This window comes from Poeciliopsis prolifica, unplaced genomic scaffold, assembly GCF_027474105.1.
Source record: "Poeciliopsis prolifica strain line A6 unplaced genomic scaffold, Auburn_PproV2 SCAFFOLD057, whole genome shotgun sequence".
In the NCBI taxonomy this organism is placed as follows: Eukaryota; Metazoa; Chordata; class Actinopteri; order Cyprinodontiformes; family Poeciliidae; genus Poeciliopsis; species Poeciliopsis prolifica.
The window spans coordinates 59,510-72,542 of NW_026562432.1; the positions used below are offsets into that span (position 1 = coordinate 59,510).

Sequence of the window (13,033 nt, forward strand, 5' to 3'; positions counted from 1 at the left end):
GGAGATCCTGCACCGCCAGTAGCTTGTTCAGCGCCTCCAAGTTAAACTTTCTCATTTTTATGCAAATACACCTGATACCTTCCCCCACACCAATGTACACAACAAAGTCTTATTTCATTAAAGTATCTTATTACCTTCATCCTGAACGTCTAGCTGTAAAGTTCTTCACTTATATTTACCTTTTGGTTTTTAAAGCTGGTCTTTAAATATGTTTTATATTTAATTCATTGTTGTTTGTAATTTAAATGCAGTTTATTTTGTCGCAGTACGTAATGCATCAACTAATTGTGTAATGAATTAAAACAAGTTCAATAATTTTTGTTTGCATGATTTATGTTTTTTCTGTTTCTAAAAAAACTGAAACTTCATCATTCACTTTGTTGTTTTTGCAGTTTTGTTTATTTATTTTGGATATTTTAAATGTTCCTTAGAATGATTCAACAACACATTTATTGAGAATGTGTTGTTGAATTATTATACCGTTATGTTGCTAGAAAATGGTCTCAAAACAAAAATATTATTGCATTTGACAGGCCTGTTATATGGAATATTTAAAGTTTAGTCTTTTTATATATTTATTATTAGTTTACTTTTAAACGAACAAGCTAGCAGTTTTTAATTTGCTGCTTTCTGAAAACAATGAAGTTCAAACCACTATCATTCAGTACAGACTCTCACTTATCTCTGAAGAACCGATTCATATCAGTGTGTTTTAATTAAAAAGCAGTCAGGATACCTGTGTACTGTCCGGTGAAGCATCCTCTGCTGGCCCGTCTGGTGTGTATACGGTCATTATCTCTGGCAGCGCCAGCTCCTCGGGCTCCATGCCTGAAACGGCTCTCTGCTGTGTCTCCATCGAGTTCGTCTTTTCTCCACAGAAACCATTCACTGCCTCCTGGGAGAAGTCCCAGTCTGTGCAGTCTGCAGGCATGCTCCGCCTGTGTATGCTCTTGTTAGCAATGCTGGGCACCTGCAGGCCACTCCCACCCGCCTCCCTGTCCAGCAGTGACGAGACGCTGTTGTAGTTCTGAGAGTTGTAGAGGTGGGGCTGCATGCTGGAGGCGACCCGCTCGTACTCCTGCCTCATGTCCCTAACGTCCGGGACGGACGTGCTCATCCGGTTGTCCATGATGTTGTTGGGTTGGAGAACATGCTTGGTGGAACTCTTCTTGCTCTTGTGCAGATGAGGCAGGACTTTCTTCCGGAAAAAGTCTGGAAGCTTGCCCCGCTTCTTGGATTCCATCGTGGGGAGAGGTGCGGCTAGCATCTGGGTATCAATAACAGCTGGAATGAGAAACAGAAAGACGGAGGAGCATTAGGTTTAAGCTAACAGCCAAAACTTAAGTTTCAATGTGATCCTCAATTCAGAGATGGGAGCTGCAAGAAACACAGCTGCCACATAAACAGACAACAGAAGCTAGGTTTCCACTACAGGAACTTGGGTGATTTTTGTCATTCCATTTAAGGAAACAAAACCATATGGAAGATAGAAAATAGATTGTGTAGAAAAGCACAGATCCAAGTCTTAAGACTTCTGAAATTCTCAAAAATCTTTTTTAAGATGCGTTAATGTTTGTTTTCTATGATAATATTTGCGAGCATGCTTCATCTCACATTATGATTCTTCTGCCGTCTCTCGCTGTGTGTATTTGGAATAATCTTTTGGTATTTTTTAATGAAGAAAAAGCCAGGCATCTGGCCAACCAAATCCAGATGCCTCATAGGAGCTTGTAACCTAAGTTATAGAACTGTATGCACAAATCTATTTCCCCCCAGCTTCTATCAATCACATAAATTACACAGAATCGCTGGATCGTTTGAATAGAAAAAAATTGGTTTCTGAATCACAAATCGCCTTTGAACTGAATTGAGCCCCTAAAAAGACACTGAAATTTTCACATCTCTAACAAAAAAGGAATTTATCTGCCTGAAAACGTCTCTGCTTGTGAGGTGGGACTTCTTGAATCAACCTAATCTTGTACTTTTTTGTATTTGTATTTTCAATCTGGAGAGACTCAGACAGAGAAAGAAAGCGATTAGAAAAGTTTATTGACATGCATAAATTAAGTCTTTGGCGCTCGGGCCCCAGCTAAGGACATCAAGCTGTGATTCCGATAAGCTCGGATGAGCATTCCAGATGCTGATAGGAATGCCATCTCCCGGGACCCGACACTGGTGGTGGAGGTCGGTGAATGAAGTATGCCTGGAGAGCCAGGAGAGTGTAGGTGGAGAAGAGGTGGAGGTGGGTTGAGCGCAGCGAAGCGGAAGACGCTTTGGATGGACGTCTTTATTAAATTTGTTAATTTTGTAAAAATAAAAATAAATCATTGAAAAAGTATCCCCATTTAAATAAAAATATTCAAAACCCAACAAAGACACATTTTCAGAATAACACGATTCAAAGGAGCATTAAAATACTTGCTAACCCATAAATATGGGATATGCACCTGTTTGACATGATGGAGAGTTTATGTTATAAGCAGTTAATAAAAATATTTAATTTAATTTATTCATCAAATTATTCATTAATGTATCCTTATCAGTCTCAGGAAATAAAACCAATCAGTTTATTATATTCAAAAGAATGTTAACTATTTTTTTCAGAAATCAGAGGAAATAAATATGACAGATACATTTAACAATCACAATTCTGGCATTTTAACCACTCTGTGTTTCCATGAGCCATCACAACATCAAGACCAAAATAGGAACTGATGTTTTTTTTATTTTTATAAACCTCTATTGTTTAAGTTTTGCATGGCTCCAAAACACTAGCTAGCACCTTTCTAGCTAAAAGCAGAAGTACAACTTACCTAAGCTCTGAAATAATCAACTATAGTACTGAGAATACTCTAAGAATGCATCCCTTGCTTGTGAGTTCGCAATCAGCTTCGTAGTCCTTCCCTTCAAGCAGCATTATACTGACAAGATAAACGGCCATTTCACAGAGAAAGCCTTTCCCAAACGTCTGATCCGAGTAAATGTGCAACATGATCTATGTTAACACATAAATCAACAGTGTTCTTTCTGAACTTTGCCTCTTTAAGACAAAACCCTTTGAATTGAACCCACCACAGATTATTTTCTCATAAAGCATTTAGTTTACGAAGAACATGAATCTCTTTAATTTGCCTTTCAGATCAATAAATCTTTACTAATGTATGCTCCCATCAAACCTTCTACTGCTAGTGTTTTAAATTGTTTTCTTTCAATTAAGACGTTAGTGACAGACATCTAACTAAACCAGAAGATCAACTCTTACTTCAGACAATAACAAGATTTTGCAGAAAGTACAAGATATTGTTCAGGAGTCTGATAAGATTGTTGCACTGACAGTTTTCATTCTGCATCAACTTTCAGAATGTTGACTGGCAGGAAATAAGAACAGAGGCATGGAAAAGCAGGAAGAAGGGATGAAAGAAAAAGATTCAAAAAACGTTTAGTTATCTAGAGCAAATATTCCTCATTCCACAGCAGACGTCTGCACAAACACATTTTCTTATTCATTTATAAACAATTGTTTGTGTAATTTGCTGAAAGAGGAATTTAATACTTTTTCAAATAAGAGACGTTGGCATGTCTCTTGTTTTTCAGGGGTCTTTTTGGTTTACACTGCGGCCCATCAACACATCACATAAAGCATGCTAGAGTCAAAAAAAAAAAAAAAGAAAGAAAAACAGGCTAATATTTAGCACAATCATTAGACTGTATGTCAGAGTTGCTGTTTCCTGAGTGAGGATGTAAGGAAAGCAGCAGGAAGCAGGCATGAAGTGCGATTATGATCTGCAAAATCTGTTTATTTACAAGAAAAAACGTTGAAAGCTAAACAATGCGACGCCTTCCTCTGACTCAGTTCATCTCAAAACGCAGCGACCGATTCATGGATTTGTGAATATTACCCAGAATTGACTCCCTTCGTCTCATAAAACACACAGCAGTGTTTATGCATTTAATAAGTGTATTTAGAAATCCAATAAATACTTTTCCAACTCCATAAACATTCATGAACTGCATTACGTTAGTCAGTGTAATGTGATGCAGAGGGTAAGAAGCCGAGAGGGAGGAAGGAAAGGAAAACCTCTGCAATCTACCAGAAGATCTTCAGCATCAATTAAGGTCTGGCATGAAGGCGGATTAAATCCATACAGTTCTCCTCTATGAGATCACTTACCCAAAAGTTAACAGGCAAACTCTAAAACGTATAAGAAATTGCCACTTTTTATACATATTAGCTGTAAACAGCTTGAAGAATACCAAATATTACCAAAAATGCCATTCATACTTCAACAAAACAGCAACCATGTCAAGCAGAGCTGCACTATTTTAGTTATTGATTATCCTGACGCTTAATCAGATTTTTTTTAAAATGGCACATTCTGCAGGTTTTTGATTAACACAAAATTAGAAATGTATTAAAGATGCAAAGGAGAAAATAATTCAAATAATTGTATTAAATAAGACAATAAAAGCATTTCTTTAGTGTACGCTTGATCATTTGTAGGAAAGGATAAATCAAAAATTTAACCAGGTGCAGCTGAAATGAGGTGCAGCTGTATGAAGACTAATCTATGACTAAATTACCTGACAATCATTTCAATAATCAATTCATCACGACTAATCCAATAAATCGTTATTAAAAATGGTGTTAATTATTATGGAAATAACCAATTAATCACAATTGATTACATTAGTCAGTTCGGCCGGGATGTTGAAAAAAGCATGAGGAGAAATGCAAAAATAATGTTTAAAGATGACCTCAAAGGTTGAGTCGGCCTCAGTTGGGAAAATAAAAACTGTCCTGAGGCTGCAGAGCAACAACCCGGTGTCGGCGCAGGAGAGGTTTCTACTTCTCTGCTCCTGACTCCAGTATCTTCTGTCAGCTGGGCTGTGAGATTCCCACAGTATGGTAACCTTCAGTAAGAATGGGTGTTTCATCAGAGTGAAAAGAGAAAAATTATAATCGATGATCTAATTGCTTATATTTCAAGCAGAAGCAATTCCACAAAACAAATAGGTCAGTATAGTTGTGGTCTTGTTTTCTCCTATATTTGTGGATTGTTTTCTTATATTTATGTTTAAAATAAAGCATACAAGAGTCATGCTTAACATGACAAAATGACGTCATTCCTCAGGAAGCAATGCGGCTTCTAAAAAAAGCCACATCAATTGGCTTAAAACATGTATTAAAGTGAAGTATGAGATAGCAACCAGAAGATGAAAAGCTCTGGAATAAAATGCGCAACATGACAGAAAAACGGCAGCAGCCTAAGGAGATCAGCGACATGGCAGAGGTTACAGCAGCAGCGAGTCACAGATGAGGTCAAAGTGGCAAGAGAGCCTCAAAATCATGAGCTAAATGTTGAGGACAAACCAGCTGAGGTCTGGTGGCTATCAGGCCTCTCAAGATAATCTCCTTTGGCTCCAGATGGTTAAAAGTAAATTGATTATTCTGACAATTAATCGGATGAAAAATTGGCACACTACACATTTTTCACTTTACCTAGTCAGCTTTTTTTTTATACACTGTTGGAAATACATTAACAAATGCAAATAAACAAGTAATCAAAATTCTAAATTCCTATTTTAAAAAAGAAATTTAGCGTTTTATTGTCTGGAATCCTTTTGGAGAATTAGAAGTGGGTCAAACTAAAACAAAGCCACTTCTGGATAGAACATATTTACTGACACAGATGTTTTTATCTTAAATGCAAATTGTACACACACTTGGTACAGTTTTTGCTCAGCTACTGCTCTGGATATGTTGGGGGTTTTTCAGCAAAAGGCCTTTTTTGAGTCTGTACACTCCAGCTAACGATCGATTACTAAATTAATTGATGATTATTTCAATAATCAATTGGTCAGAATTAATCGCTTCAGCCCTGCTTTACATTAATTTGTCCTACAATACACAATTACATGTTGCAACAGTTTCATTTCTACATGTTTTTGCACGACTCAGACATATACTAAAAGTTGGCATTAGATAATAAGAGTAAACATATGTTTCTACCTTTCCTGTAATTCTGATCTCCGATGTTTTCTCAAACCGATGTGAAGATGTACAGATGTTTGTTATTATATTCCTCTGTGGCTGAGAGTCTTCGTATTGGCCATACACTGAGTCGTGTATGTCGCTGCTCGCAGACTAAAAGCCTTAAGGAACTGAATTCTAGACATTGAAAAGTGAAAGTAAAAGAAATTAAAAGGAAACATTTGATAAAGTGCTTTGCATTCTTTCCCCTGGCTTGTGAATGTCTCAGTGGCTCATAGTAAACAGTGGTGCTTATGTTCAACTTCATTCTTCCATGTCAGTCACAGATCCAGTTTGTGCAATTCAAAGGCTACACACAACAAACTTCCTTGCTTTTCAAAAGTAAATCAAACACACCAAAACAGGTGATGCTTAGAGGATTCAGCTTTAAGAGCTGAGATCTCTGTGTTTGTCTGCTTGGTGTGGCCAAACATCACAGAGCGCAAGCTGTGACGTTTGGAGTATTATCTCCTAAGGCAGCCAATGAACTGAAAAGTCATCTGTCTGCAGCTCAGGTGGCTAAAGGAACCCAACAAGCATGACTCCTGATGGCTCACACAGCAGCATCTTCTGTTGAGACCATTGTCTGGAAAAGTGTGGCCCCTAATCTCTATAGAAAACTCATAAAACACGACAAGTCTGACAGAAGGAGACTTATAGATGCAGTAGGATTTAATGATTATTTTTACTCAAGTTTGTTGGAACATGAGTCCAACAACTGCTCCAAATAAAGAGGCATATTTTTTGCTTGGCATGGCAAATAAAAATTTCCACTAAATCAAATTTTAGCACATAACAACCCAAACTATTCCTATTTCTTCCATCGCTTTCAGGGATTTCAAAAGGAGAGTTTTAACAATTCTTCTTCAATCTTTCAGAAAATCGGGGAAGTGGTTTTCAGCAGCTTCCTTTCAAAATCCTGTACAAATTAACGCTGGCTGATTCTATGTTGCAACAGTCTACCATCTGCATCGTAACGTCACAGTGACTCGCTGTCTCTTTCTTTAGAAATTCAACCGATAATGAATTGGCGTGGCACTATGCAGACACTTTCTCAGGTTATTCACTTGTAGGTTATTTGACGCTCACGTCGAAAAAAGACAATAAAAGAAAGACAAAACAAATCGCAGGAAAATAGGCGATGATATCCCAACAAAGACTGAATGTGGGGTCACTGTTAAAGAACAATTTAGTCCATAAATAGCTCATTTACATCCAAAGCAGCTTCTGGAGGTCAGACTCACGCAAAGCTCAGAAACATGAACTGGTCTTCCATTACAGGGTAGAGAGCAGGACTGAAACGTTTAATTGAGTTTAATTGAGTTAATTGCTGTCCTGTCACTTCAATTGATAAGTCAAATAATCATCAACTAATTTTGTACAGAAGTAATTTAGCCAAAATTGTACAATAAATATATACACTTTGCATTAAAGATAACTAAAAAAAATACATGTAAAATTTATATGACCCAAAGCGCCACAAGTGGTGTAATTTTAGCTTCACTTGGTTCAAATTATGTAAAATAGGAAAAAATCTGCTAAATCAGATAAATATAAGAATAATCAAAACATCAGTCCTCCACTGTATTGATGCTAAGTGGAGCAGAAAGGGCTGAGCTTTTTACATGATGCTGTTAGAAGTTGCTATTTTAGCTGCAGATGCTTCTTATGCTATAATTAGTCATGTGTGCACTGAAAGAATTGCCATTCGTTTATCTCAATGTACAATATTTCTAATATTGTATAAAAAGGCTTAAATAAAAAATCTGCAAAATGTGCTAATCTTTTTGTTTGATTAATCATCAAAATAAATCAACGGATTAATTGATAAGATAATCATTAGTTGCATCTCTAGCTAAGTACAATCGTAGAGTAGTAAAAGATAAAAAAAACAAGGCCTGAGATAGAGAAAGACAATTAAGGAAATATCTTTCTGCCAGACATAGTTAAGTTATCAGTTTCCTCATTCTCTAAAATAAACTAGTACATCCTGCTTACTAAACAACAGTAGGTGCTTCAAACACTTTGATTTCGAAAGCGCAACATTGCTGGAAAGATGATAGTGTGGAATTTACAGAAACAAACATCTTTCAGGCTGTAACCTTCTGGTATCTACAAAATACCTGAAAGGTAGGGTAGGTTTTGCAGTTTGGTTGGTACATATGTAAAACTGATTTAAAACTACATTTGCAGCACTAATGTATCCAGTTATGACCTACTAACTAAACCTTCCAGGTTCAAAGCAAAAACATTCAACATCAATTTGAGCCATATAAGTGAATAAAGTCATCTTGCACCACCTTCTGTAGATAAACCTTTCCTCATGCTGCTGTCCTGTCACTTCAACAATTTTAAGAACTACTTCTATTTTTATTTACAGATTTTCAACATTTCTTTTATTATTATTTTATCTTTATTGATTCCCAAGGAAGCAAATTTTACATAACATTTGGCCTCAACCTCACAACCTGACTTCAACATTTGAGAAAAGGAGGATTAGTAGATCATTACCTTATGATAAACTAAACAAAGATGCAACCAAATGAAAAAAAGATACAACTTCACTTTCTCGAGAAAGATTTTGACTCTGGGAGTAAAAAATAAAATGTAAAAGAAGAAAAATTGAAATAGTTCAAAATGTAAAAAACAAACCACATTTTTCATTATTTGGTTACTGTTTGGTTTCTAAAATAAACTTATTTTTTACAATGTTCTAACAATGTCTGTAAAAAATCTGACTGGAGATTTAGTTACAATTTTCAAAAAATAAAGTGTAGATAGACAGATTATAAATAAATAGATAGTTACTTGAAAAGTGTGGGATGTTTAGAAATGTTTGAATCAGACTGATCCCATATTTTAGAACAAACATGCTTGTGGTATCGTTTTGATATAAAACCACGAGGAGACGGCGGACTCACATTTCTATCACCAGAGCTTTTGCTCACGTCAACCTGCCAGTGTGAGCTTCAGCCAGGAAAAGTTCAGTGTCGTTTACATTTAAAAAATAGTGTAAATGACACTAGTGTAGATAGTGTATTTAACTGCAACCCGTTAAATATGTGTTGCAGACATATTTGACCTTTAGCTAACATTTATAACTCCGCTTCATGCCTCCTGTTGCTCTGCGATGCCGGATTGATTTTTGCATCTCACATGCATTCTGATTTGTGAACAGAGAGGAGACTCTAGTCGTTTCAGTCTTTAAGGATTTTGACAGACTCACTTTGTGAGAAAAGGCAAATTATGATTTCATTTGAGGTTGAGCTTTTTAGCAAAAATAGCTGCAGGAAGACATTGAGTAATTACCAAACAAAGCATCAAAGCGTGTTCCTTATGGAGTGACATGATTGCAAAGCAGTCTTGATCCTAATCTGACGTAAGTCCACATTTAAGATGACCAACAATAAGCCACAGAAAGCATGTTAGCTGACCTCGAAGCAATGGATTCATGGTTGGATGACATCTATTGAATTATTCTGAGAAGACACACTATCAGGGTATACAATGGAGAACTGCAGGCAGCATGCACCTTCCACCTTGTGTTTTACTACCTGTAAAATAAACCTTAGAGGAAAATCTTTTTTTTTATGTCAGAGGTAAACATCCTTGACGTACAAACATTTGATGGTCTCTAAGCGCCGCCGATTAGTAGCTGATTGTTCCTACAATCATTTCTAGCCTGTCACCTGCTGTCTTTAAGCAGAGACCATAAAGGTCAATGATTAACTCTGGCCATCCTGATGATGCCATCAGCTGTCGCTAACCACCACTACAGCCGTGAGGCACAGATTGAAGCGTTGTGGCGATCGAGTGTTGCTCTAAAAACCTTCAGTAACAGTCCAGTGCAGATAAATTACTGTTTACTCATGAAACACAGATAAACCTACTGCTGATCTCGTAGCGGCCAAGGCTACGAGGATATTCAAATACTCCAGATGTGACAAATGATATGGGTTCTGTGAAACCAGACCGGTTCCACTACAGAAACAACAACAGATGCATTAATCAGGGATGAAATAATATGCAATGTTTTTACAGTATTTGTATTTTTTTCTCCTTGATCTCACATGATGTCATCAAAAAAGATTTTATGGAGAATTTATTTTTTTTGTTGAAATACAGACGCCGTTTTTTGAATCTGTGTTTAGCACCAACACAATAACAGATGAAATCATATGACTTGCATATATTCTAATTTTAACTTATTGGGCGAAACAAAATGTATTTCCTCCTGTTGATTTCAAACCATTGTGCTACCATGAACCATGACTGAGTGTGTTTGAGTTTTAGCAGGTTCCAAAGAGAGAGAGACTGAAACGATTAACATTTTTATTTTTTTCTGTGCTTTTACTGATACTGCTCTTATTAAAGTGTTTAATGGGACATTTATCTTTCATCGCATTGATTACTGCAACATATCTTCACAGGTCCTTGCCCTGGCTCCCTGTAGCTCACAGACTTTCCAATACTTCTGATTCACTGAAGGGCTTAGAATACATTAATACATTAAAGATCTGTATCAACCTTCCAGACCTCTCAGGTCTTCTGGTTAAAGTCTACTCACTAAACCCAGAACCAGAACCAAACATGGTGAAGCAACATTCAGGTTTTATGCTCCTCTAATCTGGAACAAACTTCCAGAAAACTGTAAAACTGCCGAAACATCAAGTTTGTTTAAATCAAGACGAAAAAGTTACTTTTTAAGAGCTGCCTTTGATTAATAACAACTGAAAAACAGATTAAATCTAATCCAGATTATGATTTATTACTTCTCTTTACTTTGCTACTGTTATGTTATATTCATTTATGTCTTTACAATGAAGAACAATTAAGCTACTATTGTTGCTGAAATCTGCCATATATATATATACACCTTTGACTTTGCACATGAGGTCTGTGGTATTTCTGCAAGGTTTTGAATTGGTGTGACTTGCAGCAAACACATGTTGAGAGCAGCAGCTGCAATAATCAGAGAGTTAGACGCAGTGAAAAAAAAATGTTCTCGTTCACATGTGAAGGCTGCAGTCAGCAAAGGTCAAGGAGCTGCCTGAGGTCAACCTGGCCCTGAAACTCTCAGCTCTTATCAGATTCTCTTACAAATAAACAGAGGATTCAGAGAGGGTCCGTGTAAAAGAAAAACAGCAACGACAAAGGTCGAGTCAATATGACCAGGATAAACAGATGTGAAAGGTTAGAGTATTACAGAGTGATGGAAAAACAAGTTCGGACACAGAACAGGTTTGGTCCTAAATGTAACTGTTGAAACTTTCAAAAGTATTCACATCAAAAGTGAAAAAGCTTACAGTTAAAAAGAAAATGTCAGATTATTTTGTTGGGACTTTATGGGATTTATCTACACCAAAAGCATGATAATGACGTGGAAGGATACAAGTTTTTCTAAGTTTTCTTTTTAATAAATAAGGAAAAATCTAAAAAAAAGAAGTTTCTACTGTGCCAATACTAAATAAAAAGCGATGAAAACATCTGCACCAGAAGTCACATCTGTAACTGGGGGAGTCCAGCTGTTGCAACAAGAACGTTAATAAAGGAAGAGCAGCAGAGATCCAATGTTCAAAGGTGAACATAAAAAGTCCAATTTGCAGTTTTACCACAAGAAACGTAGAAAACACTGTATTCAGGAGGTGAAACATGATGCTACTGATCAATACTTTCTGAGTGCTCTATATGTAAAATTTCATCCAGACAAATATGCTACTTTGCCTTAGCTGATTTTCAGACCTTTGCAGAGGTGGAAAAAAAAAATAATTTTCACATGTGTCAGCTGATTACCCCCTCTCCCAGCTCCTTCAGACTAACCAGCAGCTATTAGCAAACACTTGGCTGAGCTACTAATGAGTGAAATGCTGGTTAAAAAAAGTTGCTAAAGTGCTGATACAGGAGCCATGATGTGATGACTTTCTGAAGGCAGAGTTTCAGCAAAGCAGGAGTTTTTAAAGAGACAGAGGCCCAATTTGAAGGCATTAAATTACAAAGTCAAATTGGATATATATAGGATTTTTATAACAACTGAAGGTAATGATTGTGGTATAAAGTATGTTATGTTTTCCAGCACTATAAAGTGCCTATTCCCTTTTGAAGAAATGAGAGCTGAGTTGTCGCTGTGCCTCAACATCTCATTTGGTCAACTTTGGGAAACTTTATTTGGAATACACAGATCTAAAAGCCGTCAGCTATGTTTTTCTTCAATCAGGATATTTCCACGTGAGGCAGCTTTGGCAGTGGAATCGATGCAATAACAATAATCCTGATGATGTTCAAGTTGTGCTTTTCTACTCTGGCAAAGCAATCCTGGGCATTTTGTTAATACTAACAGTCGAGCATGCAGACACACGCATCTGCAACAACGCCTGAGCATGTTCTGCTCTCATTCCCAAATGAGGTCACTGCTATTGGATAACAAAAAAAAAGAGCAAAAAAAAACCCCAAAAAAGCCACAGACCACAAAAGAATGCACAGCAGCGTTCCAGGATGAGTACTGGGTTAATCCCTTGTAAACACTAAAGCACTTCTGTTCGCTACATCCTCTAAATCTTAGCTATATTGAATTATGTTGAATTTCTTTACTAGAATTTGACCCCCTGATGTTGACAACGCTGTCATGCAAAATGTAAAACCTTGCGTCTGTTTGTTGAGGAACTGCATGACTGCTTGGTCTTTCCAGAGCAAGAGAAGAAGCGATTTCCTCAAACTGTTTCAAAGACTGTGGTTCCTTCACACTGATATGAGGCAAGACATGTTCAAAGCAAAGCCCGAGCAACTAAATAATCAGCCCCAAACAACATGCAAACACACCCTCTCTGTGAGTATTATTTATATTAAATATTTATATATTCTAGCCTGCCATTGAAAAGTTAGACATGTCTATCTTCTTATAGTATCTATGCTTAATGGGTTTAAGTAAAAGGCATCGACCTTGTCATACAAAATGCTAACTTGTAGTTCAGTAACAGTCACAGAGGAAACGAGGGCAACAGAAAT

At 36.8% G+C, this 13,033-nt stretch overlaps 1 protein-coding gene across 3 annotated transcripts in view; it reads right to left on the reverse strand.

The window, feature by feature from the left end:
- Window positions 1-13,033, reverse strand: part of mctp2b (multiple C2 domains, transmembrane 2b) — a 46,093-nt gene that overhangs the window by 32,590 nt on the left and 470 nt on the right. For 2 of the 3 annotated variants that reach the window (XM_055060055.1, XM_055060052.1), the window contains exon 2: window positions 737-1,284. In XM_055060055.1, coding sequence (XP_054916030.1) covers window positions 737-1,267 — 531 coding nt within the window. In that variant the 5' untranslated portion in view covers window positions 1,268-1,284. Of the gene's footprint in view, window positions 1-736; window positions 1,285-6,010; window positions 6,118-13,033 lie in introns of those variants that run through there. The other variant, XM_055060054.1, reaches the window with a different exon arrangement.